We start from the raw sequence: 14,679 nt of genomic DNA, 5'->3' as shown, positions 1-14,679 counted from the left end.
TGGCATGATAACTGGCAGTAGCAGAAGCAGCTACCAGTCTGCACTCAAGGTGTGTGAATGGTGGCTTATGTCAAATTTGGGACTGATTTATACATAGGAAGTATCCTAAGCAGCTTTCTGTAGGGATATAAACTTGTGACTGCTGTTGTCAATGATTATAAAGAGGTAAGGACATGAAAATGGATTACTTTCTCTTCAGGCTTTTTTAGCTTTCTTGAGGGTGAGAAAAAAACTAAGTTTGCTTGGGAGCTTGATCAGATAGTCCTTCTCCCTTGAAATGGGGCTCAAATTCAGACAGAGCATTAACTGATAAATGCAGAGCTGCAGGGCAGAACCTGTGGTTGTCTCAGGAGCACAGATGTGTGATGGCCTGACTTCTGTCCCTGCTGTGTGGTCCCTGGCAGAATTGTCTGGTTTCTTTAGGATGTTTTGACAGGAGAATTTCTGGAGCAACATTGCTCACAATATGAGGCTATGCAGCTTTGCCACTTAGGTGTGAGCATTTGCCCGAGTCCATTTGCTGCTGACAATTATTTCCAAAGGGTTGTAGTTGGGGTGGGATTGTCAAGTAGGTGATTACTGTATATGGAGTCAGTACTGGCAAGAAAGTTGTGGGGGATGATTTAATTCTTTCACCAAAACTTTAGGGCTGGTTTGCTGGTGGTGAGATTACTTAAGGGATTACTTACATGCTAAACCATTAATATCCTTTGCACAAGGTTGGGAGGAGGGGTGGAGAAACTTTTCCCTGTTAGGAGGAGGAGAGAGAATTGGCACATTTTAACCTTGCTATATGTTTAAGATTAACTTTCTCGTATCACTTTCCAAATCATTAAATGGTCAGTCTATCTGATGGTTATAAAACTTGAGGTAAAATCTTCATGAATTTAGCTTCATTAAAAATGTGTTTGGTGGGGCCCTATTGGTAAGGTAAGACAAAATGGAATCCTTGGAAAGGTGGCATTGTGCCACCTCATCTATGGGTGCTTCAGCCACGCAGGGCACATCAGAGCTCTAAAGATCACTCTTGCAGATGAAATTTCAGGCTCTGGTTATCTGTACTGGTTTTATACTGGTGGGCATGAGTTTGTTCAGGGGACATGTCACCTGTGCTACAAGAACTTGAACCTCTGAGGGTACTGCTGATTGATTGTTTCATTCCTTGGTGTTGAGTTGTGGTTCTCACACTAGTAATACGAGCTTTGGGCTGTTTTCAATTTTGGCTGTACACTGTGCATTAAGCAAACAAGCTTTGCTCATATGTAACAGCCCTTGGAAGTTTTTGTCAGCTACCCGTTCTGGAACGCTAGATCTTTTGGCTCAGAGGTGTTTGGGTGCAGTAGGCTGAGCTGAGGGGGAGGGCTGTGCACATGCATTGGGATAATAATCCTCAAGGCCATCACCATTGTTGGAAAACTGGCTGCAATTGCATGTTGCTGTAGTGACAAACTGGACATGACCTCAGCACAAGTCTTTAACATACAGTTGTGCTGCAGTTATAAAACATACCCTCTGTCATTAGAAGTAAGTTAAAGAATAATCTGAGAATGGTAGACCTGGTATGCAGTGTAGGTTTGGAGTGTCGGATAGTGCTAATAAGCCTTTAAGACTGTAAATTCTTTTAGTTGCCTAAACATGCTTTGGAAAGTTGAAAGTTTGTTTTCTAGCACAATCTTAAGCCCTTACAGGCACTGTTAACTCTGCTTGAGTTATGTTTGTAAGTCTGCAGGGCTACAGCCTGAGGCAGGAGTGCTGGGAAGGAGGAGGGGATGTTTGGTTTCATATTTGCTTTCAAAGAGAATTAGTCTCAGTTACAACTCTGGTTTTGGAAGAGAGAATTGGAATGTGATTCAGAGGAGAAAAGGTGAGCAAGGCACGGGTTGTTGTGGGGTTTTTTTGGGGCAGATAAAGCTGAGCAGCATCCTGGGAGTGTTGTCTTCTGTATCAGTCTAAAGCTGCAGTGATCTAGTAGTTTTTCTAGCAAGAAAGTCAAATTGAAATTCGTTTAACTCACAAGATGCTTTATGCTATGGCTTGCCAACATCTACTGTATTTTAGGTGTGACAATGTGCTAAGCACCTTAGGAATTAGTTTAAGGGTGATACTTTGATTCTGTAAGGCCTCAATTAACAGCTACTCTCTCTGTGGTCATCCTGTTAAATCAGAGGCTGAAGAAGGGGATTCGGTTTCTCCCAGATCTGCCTCAGTAGCCTCAAGTGCTTATAGACATCTGCCAGTAGTAGCAATGACTGTTGGCAGTAATTCCAGAATAAGACCTGGGGAAGGGAACTGATGAATGAGAACACCAGACTCCTGCAGCTGAAAGGACAAAATATATATTGAACAGGAGATGAGGATTGATTACTCCACAGGTTACTCTCTTCTTGAAAGAACGAGAAATTTGTATTTCAATTTCTGCACTGAATGGAAGCTTCAATTTCTGCATGAGGCATTTAAAGTCCTTCAAAAGCACAAAATAGGTTTTCTTTTTAGGCTATTACAGCCCCATAGGTTGTGGTGTCATGTAGTGTCTGCTGTGCTGCTCGTGGCAATGTAAGAGCAAAACAATGACACTTCTGCATCATCATCTGTGGAACATGTGCCCATGGTTCTCCACTCATAACATCTGGTTTGTTAAATACTTTAGCTTTATCTTGTATTCCTGGCCAGCTTTTAGAGCTGGCTCAGCCAGCTACATGCAGTAAATAACAGAGCTGAAAAGATAAGTTTGCCCTTTCCTTTCCGTGACATGACCAGGCACTTCACCTGTTGCCTTGGATGCTGGGTTTGTGCTTTCCTCTGTGTGCAGTGCTGGCTTGACCTCTTTGCCTTGTCTTATTTATTCAGATCATGGAGCTGAAATGGCTACTGTATGTGACCCTGCTAGCTCTGGGGACTCTTGCTGCCCAGGCACATGATATGGATGAAGACAATGATGGTGATGATGTGGTTGATATCGAGGATGACTTGGATGATGGCATTGAGGAGGTAGAGGAGTCAAAGTCTGAAACCAGCAGTCCTCCTCCAGCTCCAAAGGTTTGGCATGGAACTTCTTTTAAAAATTGAATTTCTGCTTGTGTTGTGATTAATGTGAGTCTGATCAGAGTTGTCTTTACTTTGCTGACCTTTATTGTGTTGTGATGTTATTAAAGATGTTATCTGGGAGTAGGGCTTGGAATTAAGCTTGACTGCTTTGTTCTAATTCTCATGTCCCCCATGTGCTTCCAGAAGACTTAGATCTAGCCTTGAAATCTGTGATGTGATTATCAGGAGTTAATCCTAATGTTTCCAGCTAGGTATATATTGAGTTTTAGTTGCAGGCAAGAGCACAGCAGCTTGGCACAAGCAGCAATATTTATGTAACTTCTGTATTTATGTTGTAAGGGTGTCCAGGTGAGCTGTACTTGAGTGTAAGGAGGATGTGAGTTTTACATGCCTGTATTTCTGTAGAGTAGAGAATGTGTCTTTAAAGGTGGATAAATGCCTCTCTTTTCCAACAGGTTACCTACAAGCCCCCAGTCCCTACCGGCGAAGTGTATTTTGCAGAGTCATTTGACAAAGGAACTCTGGATGGGTGAGTGTGATCTGAGGGATGATTCGGTACAGGAAATAGTTGAAAAACTTGGTGAAAGGCAGTGAAGCCCTCTCTGCAGAGCCTGTTGTTCAAAATTGAATCAAAGGGCCCTGATTGGTGAGGATTACAGCAGTGACTCCTTGAGGGTGACTGGTAACCTTTGCTGAAGTTCTAGTGACAAGGGGGAGGTGAGCCATACACATGTAAAGATGTAATCCGCTTCTGACGTCTTACTTTGCTCAGGTAATGTGAGGATGATCATGTACTGCTTTTACGTTTTACCAAGAGTGAGACACTCACTCATGAGGCCACGATCCTGCTTTGGGGGTGGGAAGTGGCAACTGCAGAAAACTTTGCAGGCTTGGGAATGGAACTCCTCAGGGGATCAAGGCACTGGATTGAAGTCATAGGACAGGGCAGGATTTTTTGCTTGTGTGTGTAAAGGATGGTTTTTCAGCCACTGGATATTTGTCTTCTAGATGGATCCTTTCCAGAGCCAAGAAAGATGATACGGATGATGAGATTGCCAAATATGATGGTGAGTCACACCCAGGTTTTGGAGGATAAATGTTTCTAATGTCATTTGTCAAATCTGAAGAAGAGGTGCAAGTCTTTGTTTTCTGTTGCCCAATGAAAATTATATCCACTGAGGAAAAGGGAAGGGGTGTTTATATACCTGGCTAAAAATATAAAGTGTAGTTCTGATTGGGACAGAATATCCACTTGGAGATTTTTGAAACAAATTCACATTTGGTTAATTTCTCCCCAGGTAAATGGGAAGTCCAAGATATGAAGGACACTAAGCTTCCAGGAGACAAAGGGCTTGTGTTGGTAACCCGAGCCAAACATCATGCGATTTCATCCAAACTTTCCAAGCCTTTTGTGTTCGATACCAAACCTCTTATTATACAGTAAGTAAAGGATAACTTGGTGTTCTGTTGTTTCAAGGGTGACATGAGAGCAGGCTGAGGTTAATTCCATGACTGAGCTGATGTTGACTGAGGGTCTAGATGACACAAGAAGCTGTAACCTATTATTATACTGTTTTAGTAAGAGTGAAATAGTAACACAGATTCCCAGAGTGGGAAGTTAGGAACAGTGTGGATCCTTCTGAAGTCTGAAAAGGGAAGAAGTCTCTGCAGACTAGATTGGTAGCCTGTCTTGGGGCTTCAGTTCACTTGATTTAATTGTAGTAACAAGGTCAGGCAACTGACTTCTGTACTGCTAATTGTGGAAGTTCTTGTCCTTTTGAACAAAAGCTGCTCTGCATGTAGGTCAGTGCACTTCTTGTGCAGTAAACTGCTCCCTGTTCCTGAGGTGGAGTGGACAGTGGGGTAAAGATGTACTTGTTTCCTCCTTCCTGTGTCTGAGTTCATTTGCTGGAAGATAAACAGCTTGTGTAGCTCTGTTTGGCCATGACTGATGTAGAAGAATCTGCTTGCATGTTTGTTAGGTTAGCAAGTTGGGGAGAAAATAATTCAGTGAGAACAGTTAAAGTGTGGATTATTATTGGCTTTATCAGTTTTAAACAAAGAGTAAGGTAATTCATATTTGCACAAGATAATGAATTGGTCACTTTGCTTTGCCTGACTGTTTAGTTTTGGCTCAAAATACAAGGCTAAAAATAAATCCCAGTGGTCATCTACTCCAGCTGCTGGCATTGAGAGGGTTTAAGGATACTTAGCCTATTCCTGACAGAAATGTTTTGCCTTTTTCAGGCTCCTTGGCATCCCTAAATATACTGTCGTGGTCTTGTAACCCTGAAGGGGCTTCTCCTAGGGTCCAATTGTTTTGGCTTTGGTAGTCTTGCAAATGGAGTTGTCTGTCTGCTGTAGTAGTTGTGGGGAAAATAATGGGCTTATCTCAATCTCTCTTGCAGTGTCTTACATACCAGAAAGCTTTTTCTTCATTCTCTCTACGTCTAGATCATAATCTTCTAGACCAGCACTCAATTTCTTTAATCTTTTCTGTCAGGTTAAGTCTTCTAAATCTTCAATTTTTATTGTTTGTCAAGGCCCTGTGAATATTTTCTTAGTCCTCAGGAGTGCAATGTGTATTTTTAATATTCACTGGGCAAGTGATTTAAAGCAAACAACAACAAAACAGTATTAATTTGTACTTGAACGTTGTAATTGTGTATTGCAGAGGTAATTTTTCCTCATGTATAACATGTTCTCCCCTTTTTTATCCAAAATTAAAATTAGGTATGAAGTAAACTTCCAAAATGGAATAGAGTGTGGTGGGGCCTATGTGAAATTGCTTTCAAAAACCCCTGAGCTGAACCTGGTGAGTAATGCCACTGCTTTGAGCTGTTGAAAGACAGAAGCAAAATTAAAAACCTTTCTGAAGAGACCCCTTTAGTGAAGGCAGTTGGGGCCTGACTGCCAAAGTGCTTTGCACTCAGCATTTTCCCAGTATTTTCAGTTGGAGAGGATAAATACTGCAATGTAATGGCCTCTTGAGTGGAAACTCTGGAGTTCCCTCATAGCTGAGCAGTTGTGTATCTTTGCCAAACTCTGCAGTACTTCAGATTTCCCTGGGTCTAGGACCAACGAGGAGGTGCTTAGGCAAGTGGCCAGTGCATGAGGAGAGACCTTCTCAGGAAACTCAGTGCAGAAGGAACATTCAGTGTTTAATTTTCCAAAACAGCCTAATGCAAATAACTAAAAATATACCTTGTACTTATTGCCTTGCCTTTGACATGTGAATCCACTTGTGAGTTGCTGGGTATATTTAAGTCTTGAGAGCTTGGACTGGATACAATCTCACCTGTTCAGTTGCACACATGAGCTGCACAGAACCATTTGCTTCATAAGTGACCATTGAATCCATTGTCTTCAAATTGTGGTCAGTGGAAGAAACCATGATACAACTCCTAACGTTTAAGACTTATTTTCTGTCCTCTCAATCATATACTGAGCCTATTCAGACAAAGTTTAACTGCTGGGTCACCTTGCTCATAGGTTTTCTTTAGCCATCTTCCCAGACTGTACAGGGAATACCTGTTATGACTTGTTTCCCATCCTCCTTTCCTTCTGCAGTCTCACTGGAATTGTATTATTAATACAGATTCCAAAGTATTAAAAAAACCCACCCCAAAACAGCCACAAACACCCAGAAGACTACTTGACTTAATCAGTTCCATATGTGCATTGAATTGTAAGATAACATGAGTAAGAACAAACAGGCTTGCAGTGTTTGGTGCTGAGATGTTTATATCCAGTTAGTGCTCAGCTTGAGACTGTAGCCCAGTTCTGAAGTGTGAACTAAATACAACTTGGCTTCACTTTTAATGTTGCTTATCACTTTGTGTGAAAGAAACTCTTTGGCCTAGGTAGCCATTCTTTATTGCCAGAAACTGATACCTCTGTGTTGATAGCTTTAGAAATCCTTTGTTAGAGTATAGAGAGATACTGAAACCCTGTGGTTGTCACTTAACTGCTTTGATGACACTTGAATAGCCAGTGTTTTCCATGTGGAAAGTAGAGACCAAAGGTGCAAGATAAGTAGCTGGGATAATTCTAGAGTGTTTTTTTAGAGGTTGTCTGAGGAATGCAAGCTGTAGTGTGGGGACTTCATGGGCTTGATCTGCAGGTTGCAGAGTAGTTGCTAATGAGCTGGGAGTTCTTATGCCAGGCAGTGGCTTAAACTGTATTTCAAAATATGTAATGAAGTTTTGCATTGTTTCTAAAGGATCAGTTCCATGACAAAACTCCATATACAATTATGTTTGGCCCTGACAAGTGTGGAGAGGACTACAAATTGCACTTCATCTTCCGACACAAAAACCCAAAGACTGGCAAATACGAGGAGAAGCACGCGAAGCGCCCGGATGCAGACCTGAAGACTTACTTTACTGACAAGAAGACTCATCTTTATACTCTAGGTCTGGTGACTGCTAACTTGCTGCTTTCATAGTGCCAGACAAGCTCAGGGGTTCTTGGAATAGCATCTGGTGTATTAGCAATGACTAAAATCTTTCAGGGAGTACTCAGGAGTATCTCTGTAACTTTTCCTACTATAGAGACAGCAGTGGATAAAAGAGTGAGACTAAAACTCTGTTAGTCAGTAGTAGGAAGTCTTATTCTTGAGTTGAATGTGAATATGTATATTCTTAGTACTAGAGCAACACTTCTGTGCCAGTGTCAACTTGTTTTGGTAACTGCTAAATTACAAACCTCTCTGTGCTTTTAGCATGTTTAAAGTAGGACTCATGCCATGAGTCTTTTCTCACAAGGTGAGAGATGGTACATCACCAGTAGTTATACTTTGGCATAAGGAGAAAGGCTCTTAACAGTTCTTTAAAGCAGTTGCAGGATAGGTGGTAGCTTGGATTGTGCAGTGGGGATGAGTGATGCTTTATGATTCATGCTTGGTATTGTATATGGAGTGACTACATCAACATTTTTCCTTACAGTCTTGAATCCTGATAATAGTTTTGAGATACTGGTTGATCAAACAGTTGTCAACAGTGGGAATTTGCTAAATGATATGACTCCCCCTGTGAATCCTCCCCGAGAGATTGAGGACCCAAACGACCAGAAGCCTGAGGACTGGGATGAGAGACCAAAGATCCCAGACCCAGATGCTGTTAAACCAGATGACTGGTAAGCTCTTGGAGGGTTGGAATTGAGGGAGTCCTTAGCCCAATAATTTGGTCCAGATGAAAATGTCTTTCTCAGGTGACTTGCAGTGGCTTTTGAGTCTCACCCCTGTAACCAAAACACGATCAGTTTAGGCATCTTAGCAGCATTTTGGTAGACAAAGGCAGGCAGGTTCCATGTCCTCTGGGGATTCCTGTTTAGTGCTCCTGTTACTGTGCTGGCCACAGACAAAGATTTTACTGAAACACCTGTTGCTTTCATCCTCGATGAGATCAAAAAGATGATCTGCAGAAGGTATAACTGAAAGATGTTTGTAGTTGTTTGTGTTAAAGTGACTGAAAAAATCTGACATCCTAAATCAGAAACTGCTCCTGGCTTTGTCTTTGAGCCTGTGCTTTATGAATGATAGACTCAATTTCAAGCTCAAATGTGTGTTGGCAGCGACTGCTGAGATATGGGATTTGCTGTAATAAGCCCTTTCTAGATTGGCTTTAAAAAAGTAAGTAGTATTACCTTGCAGTTGGCACTGGTATGAGTATACCATGAGGCACATTATAGGTAATGGATTGCAGGCCTGTTCCTTTCCAAAATCATGGTGTTACCCTGGCAGAGTGAAGGTGGCTTGTTGTCTGATCAGTGGGCTGGTTCCCAGTCTGTCGAACAAAGAACCCTGAGGTGGTGTGTGTGTTAACACATAATGTTCTGCTCTCAAGGGATGAGGATGCTCCCGCAAAGATCGCGGACGAGAACGCTGTGAAACCAGAGGGTTGGCTGGATGATGAGCCAGAGTATGTGGCAGACCCTGATGCTGAGAAACCTGAAGATTGGTAAGTTTAGTGCCTGTTGCAAGTGGCAGCAAATATTTCATGGCTTGGGTACTGACTTTTACAAGTATAAGAATAGCAAGTTCATTGTTGCTTGCTAACAAAATTAGTGATTCAGGGTATTTTGCTTCCAAAGCAGAAGGCAGAGTTGGTCTGAGGGGTCTTGTCTTGTGTTCACCTGTGCGTTTTTAAGTCTTCTGTGACTGTAAGCAGAACAGGACAGGGATATTAATCTTGTAGTTGCAGTGTACTTGGAAAGGGCAGTGGGGGAGGCTGTGCTCAGGGACTGACTTTTATTGAACCTCTTTGCTTCCAAGTTACTCTTTGAAATCCTCATTCCTTCTACAGACCTGTTCTATACAAAGTTTCAGTATCTCTATTTTATGGTAGAAATTTTAATTTTCCCAGAAATCTGACATTGTCTTAAGTCTTACTCTGTATGAAGGCAAGGGTTGGACTTCAAAACTGCATTTCCCTTTTCAGGGATGAAGATATGGATGGAGAATGGGAGGCACCTCAGATTGCAAACCCTAAGTGTGAAGCAGCCCCTGGCTGTGGTACCTGGCAGCGCCCAATGATTGACAATCCAAACTACAAGGGCAAATGGAAGCCTCCTATGATTGATAATGTGAACTATCAGGTTGGTGTTTTCATTGCTTAAGCTGGTGGCCAGTGCAGCATTTCTCTTACAGAAAGCAGAATGATTTAGTTTCAGCAGGTGTAATTAAGAGCTCAAATGCTGTCATGATTGTACCGTGTTTCAAAGATTCAAAGTGCTTTCTTAGCAGGCTTCAATTCTTTGTAACACAGTGAAAATTGATTCCCAAAACCTAAGAATTGCACCCATAGACACAGTAATTAAGTGCAGTGGGTTGGTCATTCTCTCCATTCAAAATAGGCTGAAAACTAATAATTGTCTTTTGGGAGGCAAGGCTGAATGTCTTTTGTCTTTCCTAGGGTATCTGGAAACCTAGGAAGATCCCAAATCCAGATTTCTTTGAAGACTTGGAACCTTTCAAGATGACTCCCTTCACTGCTGTCGGGCTTGAGTTATGGTCCATGACATCTGACATCTTCTTTGACAACTTTATCATCTGTACTGAAAGAGCTGTGGCTGATGATTGGGCCAGTGATGGATGGGGACTGAAAAAGGCAGCAGATGGTGCTGCAGAGGTGAGAGATGAAGGTTTAATTGTGTACTGCAGAGTGGAACAGCAGAAGTGGAACAGCATTGCTGCTGTTCTCTCCCACAGCCTTTATCAGCATATACTTCTCTGTACCAAGGCTGAGGGTTATGCTAAACCAGATTGGAGCTTCAGCTCCTTATTACAGTGTGGTAATGGTTGCTATTATTAACTATGAGTACTCCCTGTTCTCTTCTGTGTTCTTCTCTGATAATTGGACAAGTTTAGCCTAAATCTTAATTTGTAAACTATGGAAAAAGTACTTGTGCAGGTTAGCTTTAATTTTTTAGAGGCATGAAATAGAATGTTTGAAGTATGGGATAAAATTTGACAGTTCTTTTCCTCACACAGCCTGGTGTCGTGGGCCAGATGATGGCAGCTGCTGAGGAGCGTCCCTGGCTTTGGGTGGTCTACATCCTCACTGTGGCTTTGCCAGTGTTTCTTGTTGTCCTTTTCTGCTGCTCTGGGAAGGTAATGCTTTTCCTCTGATAATTAATGTAATGTTTTTTAAAAGAGGTTCAGTAAAACGTGCCCTAATGTCACAAAAAATTGCCTGAGTTTGACATTGTCTTTTAGAAACAACCAAGTGCTGCTGAATACAAGAAGACTGATGCTCCTCAGCCTGATGTGATGGATGATGAGAAAGAGGAAGACAAAGACAAAGGGGACAAGGAAGAGGAGGAGGAAGAGGAAGCAAATGAGGATAAGCTAGGTAGGTAAACTAGATAATCTTGAACAATATTCTCCCTGATAGAAGAAACCAGCAGGATTGCTGACATGGAGTGAAGCCAATGGTGAAGCAAAGATAAGTCAGGAATGAGTGATATTTTTTTGTTATTTCCCTTAGAAGAGAAGCAGAAAAGTGATGCTGACTTAGGAAGTGCTAGTCAAGAGGAGGAGGAAGAGGAAGAAGACAGGAAAGCTGCATCAGAGGTAAGTGTGTTTGACCTTTGAGGGGGAGCCAGTGCATTTTTTTCTGTAGGCTATGTAGAACAGGCCTTACTGCAGTGTTAAAAGTTAACCTGCATCATGTGATACTCCCTCTCAGTGTTAGAACTTTGGAAAACTTAATCACCCTGCAGGATGGGAATTGCTGTGGCAAACTTGAGGAGAGCTGGGCACGTTGTTAAAGGCACTGCCACAGAGCCTACACTGAGAGAGGAGTGGGGCTGTGTGGAATGCATCTTCCTAGGGCGAAAGGCTTACTCAGCTTTGTGTGCAGTCAGGATGTGACCTTTTAAGTGCTCCACACGACATAATGGCTGACTTAAAAGTGGGTGGAGTGTTGAAGTTAAAGGATTCTCCCAGCAGCAGAAGCTGTACAGTGCTCCCAGCAAACAATATGAACATCCACTGTGAAAATGAGGATTAGCCACAAAGTTGTTACAGCAATAGATCCTTTCAAAAATTAGATCATAATTAGAAGTGAAAGGAGATTATTCTTTGTAGATTTGCTCAAAATGGTTATTAAGGGTGTTTTTAGGGTTTATTTCCTTGATGTTTACACAAATTACTTTCTTGCAGGAGGAGGAAACTGTGAATAGATCACCCAGAAACAGAAAGCCAAGGAAAGATTGAAAAAAAAAAAAAAGTCATAAGAACTTGATCTGTGATTTATTTTTTTTTCCTGTTGTTTTCAAACATGGTTCTGGGAGAGGACCTTGGACACCTTACATTGAAACTTGGACAAACCTCAAGATTTCACCATCCACAGGTTCCAGTCACACTATCCAATGTAATGGAGTGTCTAGCAGTAAAATATTTGCAGTCATCTGTTTTAAAGAACATCATTCCTGTAGAAAGAATGCATTTAATATAATGGGCTGTGGATTTTGGAATGTAACATAACTAACCTGTTCATTTTTGGTTTTAAATATTCTTTTCTGTTTCTAAGTAGATTGGTAGAATTTTTCTGGTCTCAAACCTTGGCTTAATTTAATATATTAATTAGTGAAATATAACAATGAACCTTGAAAGTGCTAGGTGATAAAAATGCAGTTTTATAACTAGTTTTTTTTACAATATGTAAATTCCTAAATGCACCAATGTCTTTATATCCCTTAAAATTTGGGAATTGTTTAAAGAAAAGTTGTCAGTGTATTTGACAACTCCTCTGCCCTCAACAGAACAGTCAGGGGGATGTGTGAGCAAACCAGTAGTGAAACTCTCTAATCAATCAACTTCATTCTTTTGGGGGGAGGGGAAGGAGGAAGAAGGGGTGGAAGGAAGGGTTAGGCAGCCTATAGAATATGCATACTGTGCATGGCTAAAGCCCTGGTAAGTGTTGGCAAACAGTCTAGGATTTGGTTTGGATCATCTCAAAGTGGCATTTGATCCTGCAGACATGGCAGATAAGCAGTTTTGTTTGTTCTTGTGTTTTTTGTGAAGTTGATGGGTTGCTGGGGAGGTGTGGTTAGGCTACTTCCCCCTTTCCCCTCTGTTCAGCCACCAGTGCTTTCCTCTCTCTGTGTCAGCTCTTCCTGAGTGCAGCTTTGCCTCAGCTGCTGAAGCACTTCATGTTCAGCTCATTGTCAAACTCGATTTCATAGCTAGGCCTACTCCTTTCCAGGGTCCAAACACTGAACAGGACAGTGTCCCATATCCTCTCACTATTGTCACTTATGTCTACTGTAGAAAGGGGGGGAGGTAGGCAGGTAGACAAGTTGAACTGAGTATTTAAGGAGAAAAAAAACCCACAACCAAGATGTCAGTATTGTAGGTGGGGAAGGAGCATGTGGAATATCTTAACTGGTATGTGAAACTGTTTGAGTCATTTATCTGCTCTTCATGTAACAAGTGCATTCTAAATTATATTGTGAATGTTAGGGAGTTCCAATTCCAGTTGAATAAATTTTTTTAAAGCATTGAGTCTACCATATGCTACTGTTTCAAACACTTGTGTGGAATGCAGGTGACCACTACAAGAGCATTTACCTCCGAGGGTGAAATCCATGTAATCCATAACACTGTACCAAATATGTTGGCGTTTGGATGTCTATATAGATACATTTTTGCCTTTGTTTAGAGTGAAATTAAATGTTCTGAAATTACTCTTCTTGCACTGAATTTAAAACACTCCAGTGTTGTTTGGTTATAGGATAGGTATAGTGTGGGGAATAACTCCCAGGGGTTGGGGAGGGAAGAATATTCCAATTTCCTTGCAAACAATCTAACCAATTACTAAAAGACTCTTGGGGGTTTGGTTGTTCTTTTTTTTTTTTTTTTTTTTTGGTAAAACACCTTTTGCTGCCTGTCCTTATGTTGTATCCCTTGGTTGTTGTGTTTGAAATATTAGTGATCACAAATGCATAGCAGGATTTCTTGATCTTTCTGCAGTGTGCAAATAAACTATTGTAAGCAAGATCCTGGAAGTAATTTCAGACTTCTGTTGGGAGCTATTGCATGTTTAGAATGCCTTTGCCTGTTGAACACCTGGTAAATTCTGCTCCTTATTGCAAAAATAGCTTATACTCTGACATGGAAGATGTCACAGCTTAAGCATTGCTACTAGCTTGTTCTCAGGACTGTATTTTTATCAAGGAGCAGCTGCTATTTATGACTCTCAGTCCTTTGAGATGAAGTATGTGTAAATGGTTTCAATTCAGCTAACATTTTGAGCACAACATAAAAAAATCTATTAATCTAATGTTTTTTATCTTAATCTGCAAATTGCCTTAAACTCCCAAACAATTCCTGTGCATACATGTTCTTTCAAAGCATCAAACGTGAACCTGAGATCTGCTATCAGCTTTTAAATAGTATTATATTAAAGCTAATTGTAAATCTACATTTGCTTCTGCTAAATCTCCTGAAAAAGTCTCCTGTCTGCATGTTATGCCTTTTCTTTTTGATACCATAGTGTATGCTTTAAATAATCACTACAATAAATGAAGACTTTCCAAAATGGAGAGACAACTCAAGTTACTTCTTATCCTGCTTCCTGACTTGGGTGCCTCAGTCTGACCTCAGCATCGCTCTTAAAAGTCTTGGAGGAAAACAAGAGTTATCTGCTTATCCTGAGTGCTTTTAAAGCATGGCTGTGTTTTTTAAAGCAGTGAAGCTCCACCTGGTTGTAAGCTGTGAAGTAGATTTGGAACTGTTAAAAATACTTGAAGGTGTACTTGGACCTTGTGTGTTTGTGCACCCAAGGGTCGCAGCTCTTGGAAAGGATGCTGTGCCTGATGTGCTGTGTCTGGAGAGGAGGAGGGTGTGTTAGGCTGAGGTGGTCAATCCAAACAGCCCTGGGCTCTGAAACACAAGGCAGCAGAAGTGCTAAAACCTGCTTTTCTCCCAGAGCTGACTTTGGGTCAGGGGTCTTGATAAGGATGCAGCTAACCAACTAACCCTTCCAGAGGTGTCACTGGGTGTGATCTAAGCTTGCTGGGTCTCATGGATAGTGAATTGTCACAGGCCTCTCCAATGCATTTTCAATGTGTGTATAAGATCGGCCCCTGGGGCTGAGGAGAGATTCTTGCAAGCTCCAACTGCTCACA

The 14,679-nt window shown here is 41.5% G+C and overlaps 1 protein-coding gene across 1 annotated transcript; it reads left to right on the top strand.

The window, feature by feature from the left end:
- Nucleotides 1-2,845: 2,845 nt before the first annotated feature.
- Nucleotides 2,846-14,094, top strand: CANX (calnexin). Its single transcript, XM_009072448.1, has 14 exons — nt 2,846-3,036; nt 3,501-3,574; nt 4,054-4,112; nt 4,344-4,485; nt 5,779-5,860; nt 7,268-7,460; nt 7,992-8,181; nt 8,892-9,005; nt 9,486-9,642; nt 9,960-10,175; nt 10,538-10,657; nt 10,763-10,898; nt 11,034-11,119; nt 11,711-14,094. The coding sequence occupies exons 1-14, from the start codon at nt 2,851-2,853 to the stop codon at nt 11,762-11,764; spliced, it is 1,809 nt and encodes a 602-aa protein (XP_009070696.1). The 5' UTR covers nt 2,846-2,850; the 3' UTR covers nt 11,765-14,094.
- Nucleotides 14,095-14,679: the final 585 nt, after the last annotated feature.

This window comes from Acanthisitta chloris, unplaced genomic scaffold (genome assembly GCF_000695815.1).
Source record: "Acanthisitta chloris isolate BGI_N310 unplaced genomic scaffold, ASM69581v1 scaffold44413, whole genome shotgun sequence".
In the NCBI taxonomy this organism is placed as follows: domain Eukaryota; kingdom Metazoa; phylum Chordata; class Aves; order Passeriformes; family Acanthisittidae; genus Acanthisitta; species Acanthisitta chloris.
Note: the sequence above shows the minus strand (reverse complement) of the source record. Positions and strands in the feature narration are given on the sequence as shown.